The 25,531-nt window shown below is 40.2% G+C and overlaps 1 protein-coding gene across 6 annotated transcripts in view; it reads left to right on the plus strand.

Annotated features, from left to right (window-relative positions):
- The first annotated feature begins 3,304 nt into the window (after window positions 1-3,304).
- JHY (junctional cadherin complex regulator) overlaps window positions 3,305-25,531 on the plus strand; it is a 58,408-nt gene continuing 36,181 nt past the window's right edge. For 2 of the 6 annotated variants that reach the window (XM_037505471.2, XM_037505476.2), the window contains exons 1-3: window positions 8,225-8,284; window positions 10,787-11,216; window positions 24,989-25,508. In XM_037505471.2, coding sequence (XP_037361368.1) covers window positions 10,876-11,216; window positions 24,989-25,508 — 861 coding nt within the window. In that variant the 5' untranslated portion in view covers window positions 8,225-8,284; window positions 10,787-10,875. The other 4 variants (XM_037505472.2, XM_037505475.2, XM_037505474.2 and 1 more) reach the window with 4 other exon arrangements.

A 25,531-nucleotide genomic window follows, 5' to 3' on the forward strand; every position in this document is an offset into this window, starting at 1 on the left:
AACTTTTTGTCCCCAGTCTTGTAACCAGCTATTTCTCCAAAGAACCTTGGTTCCTTTTAATGGAAAATAGTATTTAGAATCTAGGTGTACATGTTGCATTTGATTTCTTTGTTATCAAGTCCTCTCAGCAGACAGCTGAGGAATTTGAGATAAAGATCCTTGTATTACTTAAGCCACGTGAGCTGGATTTTAAACTTACTTTCAACCCCTAAAGGGAGCATCTTTTGAACTACAAAATAGGTCATCTTGCAGAACATTAGCATTCTCACAAACACAATTTGGGAAATACTAATCCAGGATAATTTTTTTTGGTCCATAGAGAGGTATGGCCAGTCATCAAAGACCACACAAGGAATCAGTGACAGTGGGGATTAGAACCCTGGTCTCCCGGTTCCTAAGAGACCAAAGCAGGTGCTGCCCCTTTCCTTACCTACAACTTAACCCCCCAGAGCGATGCAGCTCATGCTTCCTTCTTCGTCTCTGGAAGATGGCACTGAAGAACTATGAAATCTCTATTTAAAAATACTTATGAGTGAACTTTTGGAAATTAAGTCAAAAGGATGCATATATTCTTTCTCTTAAATGAATTAAAAAAATAAAAACCACCAAACACCCAAACCAAGATTTTCTGGCTCCAAGGGTCTGCTGTACCATACATCTATCACTAGGTGAAATAACAGAGCAAAATTACAGCAGCCCACAGACTGAGCACACACCAGGCAGCAAGACTCCCTGCAGATGAAGAAGACAGTTTGAACTGCTGCTAATTCATGTCCACTCATCTAACCAACAACATAATCTCCTGTTACTTCCTCTGGTGGAAGCTATTGCAATTTGCTGTATTTATCACAGGGTTTTGATCTAGATGAAATGCAGTGCTATTTTTACAATGTCACACCTTTTCAGAAAGAAGCCATTATTCCTTCCTGTAATGCATTCATAAGCAAATTTGTCATCACCGATCATTACTCCAGACCTGTTGAAATATGTTAATTTTGTCTCATTTTCAGAAAGAATCAAGTCAAAACTAAGGCAGCACAAACTTATATTCTCCCCAAACATCTCATAGTTAATTTTTTAACCTAGTCGGAGGAAGGTCTAAATTGCGGGAGCACCCTATACTAACATTTAAAAAGAGAAAATGATTCTCTCTGCTCTTCTGTAACACCATGAGACAATGGGTCAGAATTTTTGAGTGTGAGAAGACATCTCTTTTGTGGGCCCCTTGCCGGTGGCCGGGGAACGAACCGGCATTGCAGAGGCTGCCGGCAGCCTCGCAGCCCAGCGTTCAATTTCTGCGCCTGATTGTAGGGCAAAAATGGTATCCCATAAAAAATATTAAACCCTGTGACTTCCAAGCAGTTTCAGAGAAACTAAGCCCCAGCTATGCAGACCACATTTTCAAATTGAACTACTCCTTTTACTGGTGACAGACATAAAACAAATAAATGAACATTACTCTCTAAATGAGGGGATGTTCTCTTTTGCTTCCCCTAATTCCTTACTTCCAAATTATGGTTAGTTGGTTTTGTTCATGAATAATCTCGTGTCTTCAGTTTCCCCTTCTGTAAAATGGAGTCTGCCTGTTCTGTTCCCCACTCTGTCTCTGGTGAATCCTTTCACCTTCCTGCTCATCTGGTCTGTACCCGGGTTCTTGTATAAATAAATAAATAAATCTTTATTTTAAAAAAAAAGATCAACTTTTTACTTACTGGGTAGCCAAATAGAAAAAGAATGGCGGTATAGCTGCTATTATAAATATAGCTGCTAGAAATAAAATCCAAATAGCTGCAACATTTAATTAAATATACAAACAACATCATAGAAATACCAGAATAAAACACAAGTTGATTGTCTAAAACCTAAGAGTAGATTAAGCACCCCCAACAATAACTCAACATCCAGAAGAGGGGGAAGATTGATAAATCTGACAATATAAAATGGCGTTTTGTGGCAAAAGTAACAAATGAGAAACAGAGAAAAAAAAACTGCAACTAACATGGCAAACAAATCCCTAAGTAGAAATAGCATAAAGTTCCAACATTGAGAAAAATTCTTATTATTCTTAATCATATAAAAAATCAAATTATTCTTAATCATATAAAAAGATACTCAGAATAAGGGCAATACAAAATTAAAACTACATTGAAATATGATTTCTTATCATATTGGTTAAAATGATAGAAAATATCAGTACATAAAAAAATGTTAGTTTCACACCAACTTTCTAGGTTGTAAAGAAACAAGCACTCTCATATATTGCTGGTGGGAATGTAAAATAATAGAGCCTCTAGGAAGAGGAATTTGTCAGTCTCTAGCAAAATTATATTGGCATATAACTTTTAATCCAGCAATCTGATTTTTAGGAGTCTAACCCAAAGGAAAATGGCATGTGCACCAGTCTGAGCTGCCTTTAGACACAATAGCTTCTGACAATGAATGTGTAGAATTTTTCTCCACCTCAGTCAACTCGCTGGACACCATCTGGATGTCCTACAATTCAACTCAACTTTGATACTAACTACCCAGAGTTAGCACAGACCCCAAAGTGTTTAGCTCAAGACTGACCCCTCTGCAGATGCCAATCACGGGTCCCAGGTCACTTGCACTTCTGGTCATTTGTACCACAGCTCATAGAACACAGGGAAATATGACTTGCTATTACTAGTTTATTATAAATGATCCAAATGAACAGCTAGATGAAAAAGTACAAAGGGTGAGGTCTGTGGAGAAGGCCTGAGCATAGAAGCTCCAGTCTTGGCGGAGTTAAGCAGTCATTTTCTGTTTGTAAATAAAAACTAGCCATGTTAGTGGGGTCAGGCACACTTGGCTTGTGCTCTTGGCCAGGCAGGTTTGGTCTCGGTGGGTCATTTGGGATTCCAGGTCAGCGGAACAGGCAGGACACATTTAAGAATTTATCTCCCTCTTTTCTCCCTGAGTTGTACATTTCCTCATTCCCCTTCCCTTGTAAATAAACATTTTGTTAACCTTTAAAAAAAAAAAAAAAAAAAAAAAAAAAGAAGACGCTCCTTTAAAAAAAAAAAAGAAGACGCTCCAGTCTCCAGGAGCTGGGTTGCACCACCTTCCTGGCACCAATCTGGAAGCTGCCTGGACCCCATAATTTAGAGGATTTTATGGAAGCTCCATTATGTAGACATGATTGACTAAATCAGTGGCCATGGGTGACTGACTCAAAGTCCAGCCCCTCTTTCCTCCCCTCTCCAGATATGGGGGGATAAGGCTAAAAGTTCCAAACTTGTGCTGACACAGTTGGTTTCTCTGGTAACCAGCCCACACTCTGAAGCTCTCTCAGGCCCCAGAGTCACCTCATCAGCATAAACTCAGGTAGGATTGGAAGGTGCTTAATCTGAAAACAACAGACGTTTTTCTTACCTCTATCACTGAGTGACAGAAGCTTTTGTGTCAGAAACATGAAGGCAGGGCCTCCCCTCGTGGCACAGCAGTGGAGCGCTGGGCTTCGTGGGAAGCTGCCCACAACCTCTGCAGCGCTGGTTCTATCCCCAGCCACCGGCGAGGGTCCCACATGGCGCGCAGACCTCTCCTGCCTCCCGCTGCTCCCCTCAGCAGTGTGCTTCATTGGTATGCCTGTTCTGTTCCCTGCTCCTGCTCTGGTGGATTCTCTTACCCTCCCACGTTTCTGACTGTACCCACTGCTTAGATAGATAGATAGATAGATAGATAGATAGATAGATAGATAGATAGATAGATAGATAGATAGATAGATGAAACATGAAAGCAAAGTATGTATTTTACATTATTACAGAATATTACAGCTATTCTTTGCCAGACCATCTATAACAACCAAGTATTTATCAGTAGGACGTTGTTTGGACGCACAGTGAAGTAGTACATAACTGTTGAAAAGGGACGATGAAGAAGCTCATTGTGTATATCTATAGTGTCGTCACCAGGATATATTATAGACCTGGGAAAAAAATAAAAAAATTCCAGGCAAAAATTCCCCTGCTGGGACTACATCACAAAGATAAACAGCTGGAACTACATCAAATTAAAGAGCTTCTGCACAGCAAAAGAGACAATAACCAAAACAAAGAGAAACCCCACCGACTGGGGGAAAATTTTTGCACACAACACTAATGATAAAGGACTGATCACAAAAATCTGCAAAGAGCTGATGAGACTCAACAAAAACAAAGAAAATAATCCAGTCAAAAAATGGGCAGAGAGCTAAAAAGAAACTTCTCCGAAGAGGAAATGCAGACTTCTTGACCTACTAAAGATAGAACTTCCATATGATCCAGCAATTCCATTCCTAGGTATTTACCCAAAGGACACAGAAACATTAACTCAAAAGGGCACCTGCACCCCTGTGTTTATAGCAGCACTATTTACAATTGCTAAGCTTTGGAAACAACCCAAATGCCCAAAAATAGATGACTGGATCAGGAAGATGTGGTATATATACACAATGGAATATTACTCAGCAATCTAAAAAGATAAACTCAAGCAATTTGCAGCAACATGGATGGAGTTGGAAGGGATCATGCTCAGCGAAATAAGCCAGAAAGAAAAAGAAAAGTACCGGATGGTCTCACTCATAGCAGGAATTTAGAAGACCTAAATAAATGACCAGGAAAAAGACTAATTGCAATAAAGTAAAAATCAAAATCAACAAGCAACTATAGACCAGAGACACACTACATTGGGGGGCGGGGGGAGGAGAAGAGGGATTAGGGTCAGAAAAAGGTGTTGGGAATTGTATGGGGAATATAATCAAAATGAAAATGCATACATTATGCAAAAATGAAAAATGATGTAACAATTATATAAAATAAAATAATTCATAAAAAAAAATTCCCCTGCCCCATCTGGGTGCTTCTAAGGTTGGACAGAAAAACAAATTACATCTAAAAAAAGAAAAAAAGAAAAACAAATTACATCTGACAGGCTAGTAGGAGAAAAAAGACAAAATTTTATAACCCACATGGGGAATTTACAGACAGCAAATTCTAAAGAATAATGAACAGGCTGGGAATATTCTGTGTTAGGAAACTGAGGCATCAAGGCCAGAGAGGAGACTTCACGTGACAGATAAGGGGGTGACTTCATGGAAACTTACAAATGGTGATACCCCCCCAGCTACATTCTTCTAGGTCATAAAAGGGGGGAGAGAATCAATGATGACTTCTCTGATTAGGCAAAGGATAAAAGCTTAGGGAGGGACAATCTCTTCTCATTTGGGGAAGAACCAAGTACTCCTACAAGGACAAAAGCCCGGCCTCCAGGACTCTCACTACACTCAACTCCAGATCTACATTCTCTAAGTAACAATAATACCCCACCTGAGGCTCATGACCCACGTTTAATTGCCATATAAGATGGCAAGAGGCCTAGTCAGGGCATATTGAGAAAAGTTTATCTGATCCTTTTGGGGAACTGACCCTCCAAGAGCAAGATGCAAAAAAAGAATATATAGATTCCTTTCACCTGAGAAAGAGTTTTGAAAACCATCCTAGTCCAAGAGCCATGAGGACAATGCTGTCTGAAGATTCTTCCTTGGGAAGATGGAACTGAACTAGGTCTTGTAGACCGAACAGTAGCTGGGCCAGAAAGGAGTAAGGGGTTTGCAAGCAGAACATGAGTAACACTCTGGGGGAAGGAAATAAGTAGGGAGTTGAAGGGACAGATGGAGGGAATTAAAATCAGTTTAGTATCACTACCGTATCCATTTTGATCATTTTTTGGATCTTCCGCCTTTGTGTTTTCATTAGTTCAGGATCAGACTGGCAGCTTAATTCTGAATAGGTAATCTATTCAGCACTTTGTAAATGCTGAGAAGTATTATTCATATGTAAAGTATTATTGTTACCATAAAAAAATGTACTTTGTGCTTCATTTTGTATGTGCACTCCATAATCCTTAAGAATTCTGAAGAACAGAGTATTGCTGTGCTGCTTATTAAACCACACCGTCTCTCAGCTTCAAACACACTCAAAATACTCTGATGTGATCAGAGGGGACCTGGGCCAACCACATTTGTCCTTCCTCTGCCAGCAGGGGGCACTAGAGGAAGACTACAATACTGGAACTGGAACAGATGAAAAGGGACTGCCCTGCTTCCTCTCAGGGACATACTGACAGTGTTTCTTCATGGAGCAACTCAATGCTTCAGTAGCAAGAGTTGATTACAATTTCCCCGATGCTCCCAGCACCGGCTTCATCACCAGTTTCTAAATGTTAATCACAACAAATTCTTTCCCGAGTTCTTTCCTGAAATAGTGGTATAGTTACTATGCCCATGATACCTATATTCATTTCACAATTGTTTAGTTAATATTCCCATTAAATTATTTCCATTAAAGTAACTGGTGTGACTTCTGTCTCCTGACTGGAACCTGATTGCCATCCATGTTTACTCTTCCAGTCTTCCACCATCACAAGGAGGAAAGTCAAGCTGAGGGTCTCCCGTCTTCTACATGTGACCAGTCTCTGCAAGTAAGTGCTAGATTGAAGAAGTATCCTGAATCATCTGGGTGCCATGTTTTCCTATCTGCAGAAAGCACCAGAAGTACCACAGCATCCATCTCCATGGATCAGTAGACAGAAAGTGGGCAAGAGTGAATGACTCAGCGCCCATTCCAAACATCTTCTAGAAGCTTCTATGAGGAATAAATCCTTCTGCTTGGGGCTTGTTTGCATGTTTGCACTTGTCCTAGCATTAACTTGTGTGATACACTGGGCAGAATAACACCAATGTCTCCAGCTACCTTGCTTTCATTTCTTCAAGAAATATTGAGGTCTTGATGTATACTCAGACAAGTTCTCGTGTCAAAAAAAAAAAAAGTTTAAAAAAATCTAATTCTAATAAAAAGCAGAAAATGGTAAAATTGAGCAGTAAAAACATTTTCTAATTCTCTATGCTTCTGATCATTGTGAGGCAAATCGTATTGAAGCATGCTTGCCTCGTTGAAGATAGTTACTTAAATCCACTTGCGGTCTTAATGTGAATATTAATTCTCATTAATATAAATATTAACACTGCCTTTCTTTTGTCTTCTTTGGAGTCTTTATCATAGCAAAATAGTCTACACATACTAAATGTATATTGCTTAATGAATTATTATAAACTGAATTATCTGTGTAACCAGCATTAAAAGTCAGAAAATACAATCTCAAAAGCACTGTCCCAGAACCGCCATCCTGCCTGCCACAGCTGAACATGATTCTCAATCTACGGGAATCACTATTTTGCTTTTTTTCCCCTCCCTCACAATTTTCTCCACTATGCATCCACAAACACAATACAGTTTAATTTTGTCTGTTTTTAATATCTGTATACAAAACATACACTCTTATTTTTCTGGGTTTATTTCACCCATCAATATTGTATTTTTATGATGCCACTATGGAGTAGGATTTCATTCATTTTCACTATTATGTATTATGTCCAAGCTATTTCAGTTGTCACAGTTTAACATAAATATACAGAATACCTCCATTGAATTAAGCACTCTATTATCATTGGACATTCCAGGCATTCCAGTCTGGGTACAAATAAGCACACACTTGTTTTAGGGTGAACACTTCAAAGTGGAATTGCTGGATCACAAAGTATACCTGCCCCAGGTAAACACAAACCATTTTCCAAAGTGGCTGTGGCCCTCACACTCATCTGCAGTGAATGAGGTTATTTGCTCTCCATCCTCCCCAGCACCCAGCGTGTCCAAGTATTTTCATATTTGCCCCTCTGGTGAGGGTGTAGGGACAGATACTGGGGTTTTAATGTGCGTTCTTCTGATTTGTAATTAATTGGCCACTGTTTTCATCAACACCTAGTATTTATTGACGATTTGGATTTCTTTTGTGAGATTCCTCTTCAACTTACTCTTTCACTGAATTCTTAGACTAGTTCTTCTCCTATCCTAGCAGTATCGGTTGCAAAATATCTCCACCCTCTGGGAGGCCTGCCTTTTCTAGCTTTCCAACTTTGGAAAGTCTGGGTGGTCTGACAGCAAACCCTCCCCCTCAACCCCACCTCCCTCGGGGATCCTGGGGGCTCTTCCCCAAGCTATCATCACAACCATCCGCCCTGGCTCTTGGCTCTTGCAGGTGGTGTCACCCTACACGGTGGCCTTGACCTGGCTCCGCCCTCCCAGAGCGTGCTGGGCTCTGTTGGCTGCGGCCTCCCGTCTCCAGGCAGCGCTGGCGACGCGGCGGGCGGGGCCTGGGAGGTGGCCCTGCTGGAGCCCCGGCGGCTGCGCAGGAGGCTGCGGGGGTCGCAGCCCCGAGGAGCACCCGGCAGGTGACGGGCGGTTGCTTCTGGAACGGGGTGGGCGACGTGTGCAGGGAGGGAAACGGGAAGGGTCTGAGGACAGGGTCAGGGGACTGAGCAGCAAAGCTCCATGGAAAACCAAATCAGGACTGGAGAGGGCGCAAAGGAGCCCGCCCCCCCACCCCCCCACCCCCCCACCCCTGCCAGCATTTGGGATGGGGCAGGAGGGGCGGGGCGGCCAACGGGTCAGGGACTGGGTGACCAGGGTCTGGAAAGACTCTAGCATTGGACCTCCAGAGCAGCTCTGGTTGATTAATATTGGTCCAGGGCACCGGACGCACTGGACACCCCTCATGTGCTGCTCCACTGCTGGAATTTGTCCATCACGAATAGAGAGAAAGGGAGAAAACAAGCCGTAAGTCCCTTAGGGTGGCCTGTTTCAAAACAGCAACTTTTTCCTCTCTTGTGAGGGTTAGCAAGGCCTCCTTTCCACGCAAAGAATGAAACTTGCTTCTCCCCCAGTACTAGAGGGCCAGACCCTAGGCAGTGAGGAGGCCCCAGGGAATTGGCCAGTTGCTTAGGTAAGGGCACTCTGGGATAGAGCTCAGTCTGTCATGTTGACTCTGACCTGTCAGAAATTTCAATGAAAAACTTGTCCCACTAGGGGGCCACACTCAAACCCCCCACTTTCTCATTGAGCCCAACTGTCAGCTTTTCCTCCTTTAATCCTATGCTTTTATAAGATCAGACCTCCACAGAAGGCCCAGCGTTCATGGTATTTGGTTTTGTTTTCTTCATACTCTCCCCAACTTCATTACTCTGTTAACAATTATTATCTTATTCTATGAGCACTGTTTTTGTTGTTGTTGCTAACTCCAGGAAACCCTAATGTATCTCATTCAAGAAAAGAAGATAAATTGAAGGAATCGAATTATTTCATGAAAGAGCAATTCCAAATTGAAATGATTAAGCTTTTTTTCTTTAAACACAGTGACTTGAACTCTTACAGTAAAACCAATATTTTCAAAAGGTTTCAGATCAAATATATTAGTACTTGATGGATAACTGCTTTCTAAAACCCCCCTAAAAAAGCCACAGCTAATTATCAATATTAAAATAATACAGTAGAATGCAGTAACTAGTTTCAAAATAAGAGGCTAAATATTGCAAACTAGTCTATGTATGGTTAGACAATTATGTATGTATGTGTACATATATATAATTATGTATATATAATTATATATAAATATATATATGTCAGTCTACCAACAGGGGATACACTTCATGTGCATTTAAACATGAATGCTAACTTTCGTCTGTCTTGTTTGTTAAGGTGCTTTCCTCCAAGGAGTTGATGCTGTTCCTTGGAAACGTTAGCAACAAGGTCAACATTATTAGGAGTAGGAATAAGGTAGTGTTACTCAATTAAAGTTAGGATTTGTCCAAAGAACAAGAGCAACCCATTAAGACAAATCTCACAGTAATCTCTGAAGGTAAAGATTTCTCTTATCTGACCCACAGAAAAAAGTGGCTTAAAGGCAGTGAGATAAAGACAGAGCAAAATAGAAACACTAGGTAGAGATGAAAGGAAACACAATCCAATAACATCATCTCCTTTCAATCCTACATGAACTCAAAGCCCCCTTTCCATAAACCACCTCGTAGGTCTTTATCAGAGCTCTTTGAGACAGAGAGAGCTCACTTGGAATCACACTCTGCAGTGAGTTAGAAGGAACCCTAGCTATTATTCTGACATGTCCCTCACCAACCCCCAACATTTCCCAGGACAGCATCCCTTTCAGGCAGATGGACGCCTAGCTTCTGCTATGAGCACTCAGTGACAGGATTCACAAAGCCACCAAAGCTTTTGTTGAACAGTCTTAACCATTATGGTTTGTTATTTTGTCAATATTGAGCAGAGCTTGATTTCCATGTAATGTCCACCTAAGCTGTATATTTCCCTCTAGCAGCAACTCAAGTATCAAGAAGTCTTCCAAATGATGAAACCAGATCTAGGAATAAAACAGCTTCCCTCTCTATAGTTTCAACTATGGAGTTTACAGTCTCCCCCCTCCACATCCTTTCCTTTCCAAAAGGTAGACCCTGACCCAGTCGCTCTATTCATGAGTACTGCTGATTATGGCATATCTGTTTCGGTGCCCTGGGTGTCTGAAATAAGGCCACTGAAATCATTACTGTCCATAATTAACCATTTGGCTTTGTCCAGGCTTGTCTGTCACAGGCCTTTAGAAGCTAGAAAAAGGAATGTGTTTCCAAGCAGCCATTTGATTGCCTCGATAAAGCTGCATTCGATTTCTCAGGCAGGTTATAAGCTCTTCATCAGCTGTGTTTCTGAAGAGAGAAAAACACAATCGTTTTTCCAATAGACCTGCATCTCACACACACAAAAGGGTACACACAAAAGCCTTCAGATAATATAACAAGGTTTTCTTACTCATTTAAACTTTTGATTAGCATTGATGTCAAAACTATTTCAGTAGTCACAATATAACAAAAATGTAATTTCCTTAGGTAATGCTTTGGTGACCCACAACTGTAAATATTCAGCCAACCGCTCCTATCAACATGAAGATGCCTGCTAATTTTTGTGTTTTTCCAAGATGAGTCATAGTAAATTAGTCCCCAAGTTCTCTAGTCAGTCTCCTGTCCATCATAGCAACTTAAAGGTCAAGTCCACAGAACCACCTTTTAATAAAGAAGACTTGCAAGTGATTTCAAAAGACTCCTTGGAATCTGATTCAGAAAGTGTCACTCAAGGGATTAAATCCCAGTCCCGACTGGAAGGTCGAATTCAAAACAAGGACATGGAGGCTGACAGCTTAGAGGAAGAAAGCCTTGTCCAGGAAAGTCTGAGTGAGACAGAAGAGGAGGCAAGCAGAAAAGCTGCACAGAGGGCCAGCAAGGACAACCTGCACATCCAGGACAAGGGCGCAAATAGCAGGTGAGGACTTGGTTTCTGTAAGATAGTAGTAGTGGGTTCTAGAATGTCTTGTTGAATAATGACTAGTATGGTCTCAAGTGATTCTCATAATGAGCACCTTGTGAGAGGCGGGTATCCCTCCTGACAGCTAAGGATATCTTGGAGCCAGGCTTTTTGTCTCATTCATTTTATTTTAAAAAATGCAAAAGACAAGAATAGGTATTAATAAGAATGTTTGTATCTTTACCCATATTTCCTTTCCATATCCCAAGATCATTACTGTTCTGACCTGACCTTGGAGAAATCCGAGCTCATTCCTTGGAGTAGGTGGTCTTGATTTGGTCCAGGCACTGCTGTTTAGCATACAATTTAGAGTAAGTCAGAAAACTCTTTAGCAGCTCTCTTTTTCTCACCTGTCAAATGATCCAACTTGAGTATCTCACAAGATTCCTAGGAGTGTCTGGAAAGTATATTCTGAGAACAGCATCCTTCCAAAGCTACCTCCCCCAGCTTCTGTAATTACATGGAGATTTAATTTCTATTCATCGGTATTTATGGGGTGTTAACATTATGCTCTGACTACAAAAAAAAAATAAGAAAATATAAATTAGGGCAATATTATTCAGTTTTAATGAAAATATAATTATGATGGAAGAAGTGAAAAGCTATTGATTAGGAAAGGATTTTAGATCTGAAAGAATTGAGTACATATACACAAAAACTTGAAATCAAATGTTCATAGCATTATTCATAAAAGCAAAAAAAAGAAGTCCATCAACAGATGAATTGATAACAAAGTGAGATATAGCCATACAATGGAATAATATTTGTCAAAAGGGAATGAAGAACCAGTGCATGCTACCACATGGATGAAGCTTGAAAACATTACGCTAACTAAAAGAAACCAGTCACAAAAGACCACATGTCCTACGATGCCATTTCTATGAAAAGTCCAGAACTGAGCAGCTCCACAGAGATAGAATATAGATTATTGGTTGCCAGCAGCTGGAAGTGAGGAGGACTATGACTACTAATGGTTTTCCTTTGGGGATGATGAAAAAATTTTAAATTTATCAGAAGGTGATAATTATAAAATGCTATGAATATACTAAACCCCCCCAAATCATATACTTTAAAAGGGTAAGTTTTATTATATTCATACTTTATTTTTTTTTTTTTTATAATTAATCTTTTTTTTTTTTTAATAGAGGCATGTTTTTATTTATTTATTTGTTTGTTTGTTTTGTTTATACATGCACTGGGTACAGTCAGAAGCGCGGGAGGGTGAGAGAATTCACCAGAGCCAGAGCCAGAGCAGGGAGCAGAGCAGGCAGAAGGACCGAAGTACACTGCTGAGGGGAGCAGCGGGCGGCAGGAGAGGTCTGCGCGCCATGTGGGACCCTCCTCTAGTGGCCGGGGAGCAGCCGGGGATCGAACCGGCACCACAGAGGCCGCGGGCAGCTTCGCAACCCAGCGCTCAACCGCTGCGCCACCGGGGAGGCCCTATATTCATACTTTAAAATAAAACTTTAAGAAAGGGGGGCATACTATAAAGGAAATTACATTGGTCTGAAGCAGATCATCTGAGTGCCAATATTGCCACTAACTAGTTGGGTGACCTTAGCCAAGGTCATTTGATCACTCTATGTGTGTTTCCACGTCAATAAAAATGGGGTAATAGTAATAGTTACCTTAGAGATATTGTGAGGCTAAAATAAATTAACATGCATAAATTACTTTGAACAGTGACTAACTTTATAAGTAATGTGTTAGATTTCTTTTTTCTTTTTTTAATCGTAGGTAAAATATATTGACGAAAGTTTATGGAAAGGCCTAGAACTTAGGCAGGCAGAGTTTTAGAGACTGGGTATGAATTGGGAAAAAAGGAACAAAATTCAAGTGCCATGTGTGGTCCACTGAGGAGCCCTGCGTGGTAGACAGGAATCGTTCTGAGTAAGAACTGGATTGTAGGGGCCACTGTAGAGCACAAAAAGGACATGAGATCCGGAACTCAAATGACTTTCCCTAGGAATATAGTCACTTCTGAGCTCATGTGGGAACCAGGAGTTGAGTCTAGTCTCCAGTCTTTTTCTTTCTTCTTTTTCTCCTTTCCTTCACTGGGAATATCAAGTTGAATTGACCACATAGGCTTTTTCCTTTTTTTTTTTTTTAAATAATAAATTTTATTTTTATATTCCCCATACAATTGCAGCCCCCCCCATTCTGACCCCAATCCCTCCCCTCCCGCCCCCGCCCCCCTAAAAGTGTCTCTGGTTCATAGTTTTTTGTTGATTTTGATTTTCACTTTCTTATAGTTATTCATTTTCCTGGTCCCTTATTTAAGTTTTCTAGATTCCTGCTATGAGTGAGACCATCCGGTATTTTTCTTTTTCTTTTTGACTTATTTTGCTGAGCATGATCCCTTCCAGCGCCATCCATGTTGCTGCAAATTGCATGTGTTTATCTTTTTTGAATGCTGAGTAATATTCCATGGTATATATGTACCACATCTTCTTGATCCAGTCATCTATTTTTGGGCATTTGGGTTGTTTCCAAAGCTTAGCTATTGTAAACAGTGCTGCTATAAACATAGGGGTGCAGGTGTTCTTTGGAATTGATGTTTCTGTGTCCTTTGGGTAAATACCTAGGAGTGGAATTGCTGGATCATATGGAAGCTCTATGTTTAGTATGTCCAGAAATCTCCACACAGCTCTCCACAGTGGTTGGACCAGTTTGCACTCCCACCAACAGGACCACATAGGCTTTTTAGAGGCTCTCAGTATACACACAAAAGTGTCTGCGGCTGTCACCAGCCATAGTGCTGAGGGCAGAAGAAGAGATTCAGCCTCCAGCAGGCCTGCCTGACCTGGGTTGGATATGCCAGGAAGAAAGAATGCAGGTTCCTGGAGGAGCCATGAGAGGAAGCAGCATGCAAGAAGATTATTCTGCACTCTGATGCACTTTGAGTTAGCAGGCAACACAGTGGACAAAGAAGCTACCTACCAGATGCTAATGATTACAACAAGAAGAAAAATATCTCTGAAATTCACTTAATTCTTCATTGTAATCCTGCAGCAAGTGCTGATATTCCCATTTTACAGACAAGGAAGATGACAAGTAACTTGCCTAACACCATAGTGCTATGAGGGGATGTCTGTTGCTTTGTGTTGGTCTTTTTAATTCTAAGCTAAAGTTTTAAAATTCTAAGCTACCAAAAGGCACAGAAGAAAATATGATATAACCTTTGCTGCCATGTTTGTTTCTGATATGTTTTTTTAAAAGCAAAATACATCCCTTCTCAAACCTATTCCCCCATCTTCCTCCTCAGAAATAACCAGTACTCTCAGGTGAGTGTGTATCCTACTTAGCAAATGTTTATGCATTTTCTTCAAGGGTAATTTTTAATTAATGGATACAGATTGGTAGGTAGGTAGACAGACAGATGAGAGAGAGAGGGCTAGATAGAAAAATTGTGGGTCTCCCCGGTGGCGCAGCAGTTGAGCACTGGGTTGCGAAACTGCCCGCAGCCTCTGTAGCGCTGGTTCAATCAGCCGTTGGGTGAGGGTCCTACATGGTGCGCAGACCTCTCCTGCTACCCGCTGCTCCCCTCAGAAGTGTACTTCGTCAGTCTGCCTGCTCTGCTCTCCACTCTGACTCTGGTGAATTCTCTCACCCTCCCGCGCTTCTGACTGTACCCAGTGCTTGTATAAATAAATAAATAAATCTTAAAAAAAAAAGATAGAAAAATTGTTAGAACTTGTTGACATACTGGATATGAAGGAACAGGAAATGCCAAAGATTGTTTTAAGATTCTACTAACAGTAGCTAGCACTTAGACTGCTTACTATGAGCCCACTGCTGGCTAAACACTCCATGCATTATCTCATTCCACCTTATGGCAGCCTGGTAGGCAGACACTACGATAATCCAAATTTAAAAGTAGCAAATGAGACTTGAAGAGTTTATATTATACCATTTATTACATCTAGTGGGTGGTGGAACAGAAAACTCAGGCTCTGTGCCCTGAGCCACGTTTTTATCATAGCTCTAATCTAAGCGAGTCATAGTCTCCTAAGTAATAAGTGGTTGTAGTTTTATTTACAGAAAAGGGGCATCAGGAAGGAAAGATTTTTGTATGTACTTTTAAGATGAAAAAAACCAAAGCCAGAATCCATTAAGTGACCTCATTTCCCCAATGTCAAGTTTTTCCTTTCAAACCAGTGCTCAGGGACCTGATGTTTACCCTGTTCTTTACCCAAGGACAATGTAATGCCACTCAACTATGTCAAAATAAAGAGTAATACTTATAAAACCCAAAATGATGGTTAGATCTTAATCTTCTGATTCAGAGATCCTTAAATAATGCTATATTCCAAAGACTGAATTGCCTTGGAAATTTTTAATGATAGACTATGATCCCCAAGGTCAGATTAGGGGGATTGTGTACTTCAATTGTGTACTTGTGTAGTGGCTCATACATTGAAGATCAAGAGGAACAGTTCTTACTACAAAGGCAAATAGAGCTGAAACATTTAAGCCAAATAACGCCTCTAAAATATTCTGGTGAGGTTGGCTATTGGGCCTTTTCTCTGTCTCACTTTAGTCTTAGAAACCTTTTCTGGGTGTCTGGTTGTTTGGAGCTGAGTCATTTATGAACCTTGAAAGACAAATTGATCTCAGGCTCTCAATATGAAATTCAAGTAGCTTTCATTTCGGAAGGTAGATGGCATTCTGGGAATTGTAGTTCAAAAAAAATTAGTCAAAGCCTCATTTTAAAACCAAGGAAAATCTCTTTCTTCTTGCTTTTACAAGCAACTATTTTAAAAGCTGCCTGACAAATCACTTGAGTCCAGCTCTTATGTTTTGATGTTCCCAGAACCTCCACAAAGCAATTACTCCCTTGTAGCTCACCAAAGTCAAGCCATAGTTCAATGTATATAGATTAGAGAAAACCTTTTACTTAATGGAAATTGGAGCAGCATTGACTGCAGTGAATGAGTCAAGAGTGGAGAGTGGATCTTCATGTGATAATCCTTAAACCCCACTCCAGAACAAGCCTTCTGACACTCAGCGCTCAAGAAGAAAGAGATCAATGTAATTCCTAGAGCATCAGAAATAACCTCTTCAGTCTTGGGGCTTTCTGAAACCTTATACATTAAAAAAAAGAAAGAAAAAGAAAGCAAAGACAGCGGTATAGTACTTAGTATATGTATTTAATAAGGTCTTGTTTACAAGAATACTTACATATAATTAGCTACCATTTGTAGAACCATTTGCTTTATATCTACTACCACATGTATCCTTACAAGAGCCTCTTAGGTCAGCATTATTATCCCCATTGTGCGGATAAGGAACCAAGGCTCTGGGAGCTGTGTAGGTGTTATATAGCTACTCTGTGGCAGAGCCAGAAATTAGACTGAATGAACTCTCTCCTAACTCCAAAGCCTAAGACTCTACTTATAAGTATCTAGCCAGGTGATCAAGGGTTGATCTGATCAAGGATTCAGTTTCACTAATTAGCAAAAATTAAAGCTACAACAGCTTCAATATGGACTGAACTGAGGTCTCAGTAAATATGCATGCAAAATTATAAATTTTAGTAAAGTAATAGAAAATTTTAAAGGATAGTGTGTCTTGTGTCCTTGTAATAAACCAATAACGATTTCATCTTCCTTTGGGTAGTAGGTTATAGGTGCCTGTATTCCTTAGCACCTCACCTGGGAAACAGAAATGATTTTCTTCATTGAGGCCTGTAGGTGTCTTCCTTTCTTACACTTGGGAACTGTCACCTTTACAAAGAACCCATATTCTCTCTGATAAACGACCTTTTGTCCAAAATTACTGGGTAGGAGTAGACACAGTGAGGTGTTAAAAGTTAACTTGAGTATCCCTAATTATTTGAAAGGAAGAAAGGGATTCAGTAATAATCTGAATTTTTGTGTCGTGGTATGCTTTTTTCCATCTCAAATCCTTCCATAGATAAGATTTCTCTTAATAATACAAGAATCAGATATAGTAAGTGATGGTTTCTAGGACTTTAAGAGAGCAGTCCTGGATAACCAGAACATATAGTGGGTAAAGAGAGCCTTAGTAAAGACCAAAACTCAGCATTTTCAGCATTTCAAATTTCCCAGATTATTTTCTAGAACACATTGGAAATATTTAAGCTGAGGGTGCACTGCTTTCTCTCATAGGTGTTGTACTATCTTTTTTTTTTTTTCTTTGCACTATTTGGGAGAGTAAAGAGATCCAATCTTCTAGTATTGTGGAAAACATTCTGAGAGCTTTCAGAGGTCAATTTTCATTCCTATCAGTTTCTGTTTCTATTAATCCATGTTGATTTCTATTGACTTCATTAGATTTTCAGTTGAAAGCTATTGGTTGGCCAACCTCTACAAATACTTTGCACTACATAGCTATTCTAGGGGGTTCACAAACTATTTGGGGAACAGCTACTAGTGTTTTAGTTACTTATTTCTGATCATATAGGAATAGCTAGATCTGAGAAGAAGACTTTTGTCATATTAGTCATTTCTGCTTTATGTTGATTCACTTGCTCACAAACTATGCTGTAGTTAAGCCCTAGAGTATTCCTCAGAACAGGCATGATGCCATCGTAACAGATGAGCAGCCAGAGGAAAAGTAAAGCATGTGTGTGGGCATGAATTGTGTCTATTAAAGGCAGAATCCCCGCCAGAAATGCTAAAGCCACCTGACTCCAGGGACTTGCTGCCCTCAGAGACGACCACGTTCCTTTCCGGCTTATTTCAAAGCTGGGATGCATTACAGCATTAAAATAAGTAAATAAATAATGAATTCAAAACCACACAAGGTGTAATTTAAATTTATATCACCCATAATCCTGTGAGTTTATCAAGAGGACTAAGAAGATTGTAACCAAGTTACTAAAAGGATTTTTTAATGCATGACCTTTACTGTATTCATTTATTTCCATTTCCCGATAAGTCTGAAAACAGGAAGATTTGATGGCTGTAATTTTTGAATGCATTGAATTTAAATGCTTAGTTTCATATACTAGATCCAGCCCAACTAATAGAATAACTTACTCTTAGAGCTCCTAAAGTTCAATCAGAACCCCAGGTTCAGAGTGAAGCGCAGCCCCCAAGTTCACACAGCTGCTCAGTGGCAAAATCTTGACTAGGTATCAAGGTGTGACCATTGCTTTCCCCATGACATAAAGCTGCCTAGCAAGTCCAGGGCTGTTAACATCTGGCATTTAAAATACAAGAAACTATCTAAAGAGAAGTCACCTAGAAATTTTATGAATCTGGATCTCTGTCTCTTAGCCATTGTTCCTGGAAAAAGAAAAGGACACCCAAACCTTCCATGAAAATTGTAAGCATGAACATTGCAAACCTTCACCGAATGAGAGGAAGTATGTATCAAAGTACTCTGTCAAACAGCATTCTCCTTAAAATAATTTCACTTAAAATAACCTCAATAAAAGTAAGGCAATAGAAGTTTACATTGCAATTACTAGCATGCTCTCTTTAGAAAAATTATTTAACTCATAGATTGCCCATGAATCAAAACCAGTACTAATAAGAAATTGGGGCAAATATCTGTTACTTTGTAAACATAAATTTGTTATCAAAGAACTGTGGTGATGGTGCATGGGTACTTTGGAGAAGGAAATTCTATGGGGACTCAAACTGAGGGGGTGGGGGAAGCAAATATTATCAAAATAAATGTAAAAAAATGATAAATGTTAAAATAAAAAAAATTAAAAGAAAGTTTGATTGGAATTATCCAAATTATGTAATTGCTGTAAATAAAATTCACTAGGTAACAACTCAGCCCCTTCACTGTAGACAGCCTTTGGCCTTTGGTTCATTAAACAGCCTTTTTTTTCCCTTGTAAATACTCTTTTTATATAAATGTTCATAAATGAAATTTTCTGGGTTCTATATAACCTCTCCAAAGCACTTCAATATATTTGTGGAACCATTTTATGTCATACTTGCAAAAGTGATTTTTTAATCCTTTGGATTTATTTCATTTATTTACTTAAAAGCCTTTGATAAAAGGATAAAGATGAGCAGAGAATTCAGAAATCCTTGGAAACAATTGTCAGTTTTATAGTTTCTTAAAGAAGCATTAAAAACTTTACACTTAAACAGAAATTGAATTTGCTGTTCATAAGCATAAAAGATTTAATGGCATATAAATTGGGAATAATTGTTCTGTTTAAAAGGATTAATTTAAACCTAAATCAATAATAACATGTGCAGTTTCAATTTAACGGCCTACTTAAAATAAAGTGGCAAATAAATAACAGCTAAATGATTAATAGCAATGCTTTTATTCACCTCCTCAACAGGCAAAATGGCCAGTTATTGAATATTTTATTATGAGTGCAAAGGATGTTAATTGTACTAGAAACATGCTCTAATTTTAGTAATTTTTTGATTGAATAGTATACTGAATATGGGTTCTTCATTAAATGGAGATTTGATTTTATTTTGTTTGAAGTTGTCACAGTAAGCACTCAAATGGGGTCCATTAAAGCCAACAAATATCATGGCACATGCACATGAAACCATTCTCTCCCTCCTCTTCCTCTCTGCATCCATTTCTAACCCAGGTATCTCAAGAGGAGACCTGGCATCTGTTGTCTGAACAGTAACAAAAGAACTGTGTGCTCATTGTCTGCGTAACCTTTCTATCAGATGGGGAGGAAAAGAGGTGCATATTTGGTGTGCAGATGATTACTGGTGAAGGAGCCCTTCATACTCATTTGGTCCCAGTGTGCTGACCTGGCCCACACACGACAATTGAGCTTCTTAGCATGCAAGCTCAGTACAAGGGGGTCCTTTAGTATCATGTCCTATTTCAACCATTACATTTGTTCCTGTGAAGTATTACAGCTCGTCAATGCTCATGATTTTGCAAAACATAACCTCCCATTTGTTTCAACATCAGGTTTCCATCTAGAAAGGGGAAATTTAAAGTCATTGCAGGTGTAAGTAGTGCAGCGTATTTAAAGCTCTTTTAGAAGAGCCGCATTTCCAGATTGTAACCTTGTATATATATTCTTAGACTTTTTCTTCAACAAGTGGTTCAAAAACATTTTTCTCAGCCAGAGCAATTCATTTTATCTGATGTATTTCAAAATCCTCTATTTTCTATGTTCCCCTTAAAACACCAGTGTTTCCAGTAGCACGTGCTATTATTCCTGTGGACATTTAAGAATGGGAATCTGTGGAGGTTAGAAATCACAGCCCTTTCCAAAAGTCTAAAGTAATTTTCACTCTCCTAGGTTTATCATGTTCATCATCTTTCAGCAGTCCTTAAAAGATATCTCATCATGCAGAAACACTGCCTCTCTTAATCCTATTTCCTAAATTATAGTTCAAACAGATTCTCCACACTGCTTAAGTCATGACACAGTATTGGAGTTTTTAAGATAAATGTTAATTCCTTCAGGTCACCAAGGTGCCACTTAATGTAGTGCATCACAAAGTAATGTTGTGCCGTGGAAATAAGTTAAGCTCCAGGGAGGTAAGAATCCCTTGAGATCGTCAGCAGGAAGCAAGCACAATACACAATCACAACACCCAACCGATCATAACACTTAGCGCACAAAGACCAGTGACGGAGTCTGTTTTGGGCCCTCATTCTGTGTTAAGGCATGGTTCTAAGCATTTATATATATTCATTTGCTTTATCCTCTCCAACATTATTACACCCATTTTATGGATGAGGATGCTGAGCCACAGAGAAGTGAAGTCACTTGCCCACACTCCTGCTGTGACTTGGGACACCAGGAATTGAGTATAACACAGTCTGAATCTACAACCCTACCTCTGAGACACTCTGCTGTGCCATTTCCCTGACACAAAATACTCCATGTTATAAAGATGGAGCACCACAGAGACCCCAAGAAGGGTCTCTGACCATGACAATGGGCATTATGCCATTATCAGTGGATGCTGGTTAAATATGATCAGCCAGTATGACCAATGGAAGTCAGGGAAGTCATTGAAAGGAAGGAAACCACTTCCTGCAATCACTGAAGACTAACTACTTTTTTAGAATAGTGGCTATTCCTTATTGTTTCCTTTGTGAGTTCATTGCTGGATCTTGGAACAACAGAGTTTGAGATAATCATCTAGCAACTGAATCTGGAAATAGAAGATTAACATTTTCAGTGGTAATAGTCTTCCTATTTTAAATACCCATTACATCCTGCATTTCTTTATGCATCAGATTCATAACGTGGTCATTAAAGTTGGTGCATAAAGCCCGTCTTCCTCACTAGCAGGCAAGCTCTATCAGCCTGCTTCCATTTTATTCACCACTCTATCTTCAGCTCTCAGTCCCTGGGGAGCTACCCAGTGCTATTCGCTGGCTGGCCAACTGACTGATGGACAGATTTACTAACTCACACGAGGCAGGCCCTCGCCAGCGCTTGCACAAACAAGGAAGAGGAAGAGCTGCACAAACAAGGGCCACTTCATGGGCCAGGGCCAGAGCAGACCTCCAGATGGCCACCTGTTAGTTCTGCCACCTTGGGAAAATGATATCTGCTCTTGTAATCTCAGTTTCTTCATCTATTAAATGGGTATAACAATTGCACCTCCCTCACAGGGTTCACTGGAGGTTCACCGTACGCTTCCATAGGCGAGCATGCAGTCCTACTGTGGTGTTGTCCCAAAGTCAGCTCTTCACATCCCACCCATGACAAAGGGGTGGAACAGTGATCCTCGATGGGACAATGTGTCACTTTTAAGATCGCCAACCTCTGCTTTAGTGCAGAAGACTACCTGTTCTAAAACTTTGCCCTCAGAGACTCTATCACCTCTGTAGATAATCCCTTACTAAAACTATCACCCTGGCTATTCAGAAGTACATATGTCTTACTAGAAGTCTCACTTTCAAATTAAATCCAAACTCTCAAGCCAAACTCCCCCAGAGTTAACCGAACCCTTCAAGATCTCACCTCTGTTCAACTTTCCCTCCTCTCACCCTCCATTTTATCCATACAGGATTTGTTCTTAGAAGCCCCACATTCTCCTCCCTTCTATTCTTTTACATGCTGTTCCCAAGGCTAGCATGCCCTTTCTGTCCTTAGGTGTCAGCTAAGCCACCTCTTCAGAAAGCTTTCCCTGCCCTCCCAAGGTTGGCTGGCCCCATATTCCCATCTGGATACTCAGCATCCCGGCATTAAATGGCTTATTTCCTTGCCTGTATGCCCCTTTAGGCTGCAAGTCCCCCACTGTATGTCCCTGACTTAGTAAGTGCTCAATAAACATCTGAAAAAATCAGTGAGTAAGCAAATGAAAGAGCAAAGTTAAATGCACTTTTTTTCAGCATATTACAGATACAGGAAAATACCTATATTTTCCCATTTAAAAAAATCTTCATTAAAAATTTTTTATTTTTATTTGAAGATGTAATTGAGATACTTCTAATTGTTTTCTTCCCACCTAAGCAACTACAGTTGAAACTTATGTTTGACTCAGTACAAAATAAGCCCTAAAATCATTTACCAATTTGGCTCAATGCAAGAAGCTCTTTTCCACGTTTAGATTCTAATTTATTGACACTTTTTTTTATATTTTACATCATTGCTCATTTTTGTACAATGTATGTGCTTTCTCCTCCCAGGTGTAGTCCCTTTAAAATTCCCACCACCAACTGACATTGTTTTTAAAATATATAAATCTAATGCTAGATTTGCACTGACTGCAATACTCTGAGAGGTTAAGTTACTTATTCAAGAAACATTCATTGACTCCGCTGCCCACCGGACAATTAAGAGTAAAGACAGAGGTTAGGGATGGAAGAGTAAACCCCTTTCCCAGCTGCCCTGGCCTTCACTAGATGGGGAAGCAAGATTACCAAAGTGAAATAGATGCAAGTAAGAGCTTTAAGATACAGAGTCTCATTTTGATTTTTATGCAATCCCAAGAAATAAACAATAAGATTTATCCCTACTCATGTATGAGCGAAACTGACTCAGAGATGACACGGATTTACCAGGTGATGCACAGACAGGTAGTGACAAGCCCAGAACCTAAGCTCAGGTCTATCCAGTCCCCAATCCAGACTGTACCCAGATCATACCCAGTAACCCTAAGAGCCAAGTGAAAGGCAGGGCCAGAAAGCGCTATGTGTTCACATGGGAGAAAGTGCCCCCATCAGAGCCCAGGTCAGGTGCCCTGGCGTGGGGAGGGGACAGTGAGACATACAGCTCCACACACCCTTTCCTGACAAATGTTACCATCTCCATACAGGCATTTTGCTGGACGAGAATATTACTTCTCTTCCCTGGTGGAAAAGGAAGAACTCCTCTTCTAAGAAGTTTTCCATCTTAATATATGAACTAAAAATTCAAAATGACAACTGAGCAAGACATGGGAGCTTTGGCTTTTTGCTCCAGTTCTTGCTTTCCATCTAATCAAAGAAGTCTAGGTCCACATTAAGAAGAATAAATTAGCATTAGGGGCACCATTAGTTTGTTTACCCAGCATAAAATTATGTCCGCAGTAAACGGGAATATCAAATAGCATAAAAAGCCTAGGTGATTTACATTTTCTTTTTGATTAGAGGATTGCATCTACTGTACTCAAGGAAGGAAAATCTCTCCCATTTAGCTTTTGAAGATCAAAGGGGCCATTAAATATGCCGTATTACCAGTTTTTTTTTTTTTTTCATTTTTGGTTAAGGCTAGGCGGTGCTTTACAAATTGAGATTGTCCTGGGAAAAGGGGATTTTATTTGGGGCCCTCACACTGATTATAGACCTCGTTCATGTCCCTCTGGCAGGACCTCATGCTTCACCTTTTACTTGACCAGGGCTAACGTGCACACTGACTTTTGGGTTATCTGCCCAACAAGCAAGCAACTGTGAGCCAAGAGCCCTTCAGGAGCTACCACCGGATTCTAAATAGCGGGGATCATTCTGTAGTGCCGTCTTTAAGATACACAAAGGCAAAACAAAGCGAAAAGTAAAATCACCGAGCAGGAGGGTAAAACTATGTAGGTATTCAGCTGAAATAAATCTTGCTTCCCATCATCCCCTGAAAAGAGGGCAGACTGAGACAAATGTTTTTGCTTCAGATGGCAGTGACAACACACTTCCTAGATAAACAGCCCAATGTGTCTGTCACCAGCTGAAGTGTGAAGTCCATTTTATCTTCACCAGCTGAAAGGCTTATGGTCTACATAAGTAATAGCATTGCTTGAACCTCTGATTCCCTGGTTTGGCATTATAGATATTAACTATCTATTTTTCATTGTTTTCTACACTTAGAAATTAACTTTGGGCTTCCCTGGTGGCGCAGGGCTTAAAGTCTCAGAGCTATCAAGCTATCACCAGTCACTGCCGCAAGAGTTCAATCCGTGGTCAGGGAGCTGACCCATGTGGCTCAGCAGACCTCTCCTGTATTACCCAATGCTCCCCTTAGTGTATTTTGGTAGATCTGCCTGTTCTGCTCCCCACTTTGTCTCTGGTGAACTCTCTCACCCCCCGGACCTCTGGCCTACATCCTAGTTCTTGTACGCATAAATATATAAAAAGAAATTTTAAAAAAGAAATTAACTTTACCCCCATTTTTATTCCATTTACCCATCAATTTGGTTAGTTAAAACCAAGTTATGTGTAGCATTTAGGCCTAATGCAGGCCTAGGTTATACCTTGAACATAACAATGGGATGAGGAAACTTTTAGGAGAAAGGTTGACATTGCTTTCAAATAAAATGATCAACTAAATGCAATGTGTAAATCTATTTTGCTTAAGAAAATAATCTCTTTTGTGCTTTGGGCAGCCGACAACCAATAGAAGACAAATATTCAGACCTCCGATATGACCCCAACTGGAAGAATAAGAAAGAAGAGGTCCAGCTGTTGACCATAGAAGCCCTGCCCGAGTCTATGGAGAGCTCAACAGAAAATCTGACTCTGGATCCTCTCTACCCTTCGAAGGAGACCTCAATGGTGCTCTCAGCGGGGAAAGGCGAGCAGAAGAACAGCCCTCAGAGTGTGGTCTCCTTACTTGGCAGTGAATTTGTAAGCCCAAACTATGAGCACAGCGCCCCCCACCGCAGCCAGCCATTTTCTGAGCTGAGTGACAGTGATCTGGAGGAGTCCAGCAACCTCTCTGGGTACTTGAAGAGTTCAAGTTCACATAATGAGGTTTTCCTGCCAGGATCACGTGGTCCTCGGCGAAGGAAGTCCAAACACTATTTTGTGGAAAAAAACAAGCTGACTTTGGGATTACCCACTCCTAAAATGGACTCTTACCTTCAACTTCACAACAGAAAAAGGGGCGAAACTCACCTCGAACAGGTATGTACGTACATGGTGGCTAC

This window comes from Talpa occidentalis, unplaced genomic scaffold (genome assembly GCF_014898055.3).
Source record: "Talpa occidentalis isolate TD23 unplaced genomic scaffold, MPIMG_talOcc4v2.1 talOcc4.12, whole genome shotgun sequence".
NCBI lineage: Eukaryota > Metazoa > Chordata > Mammalia > Eulipotyphla > Talpidae > Talpa > Talpa occidentalis.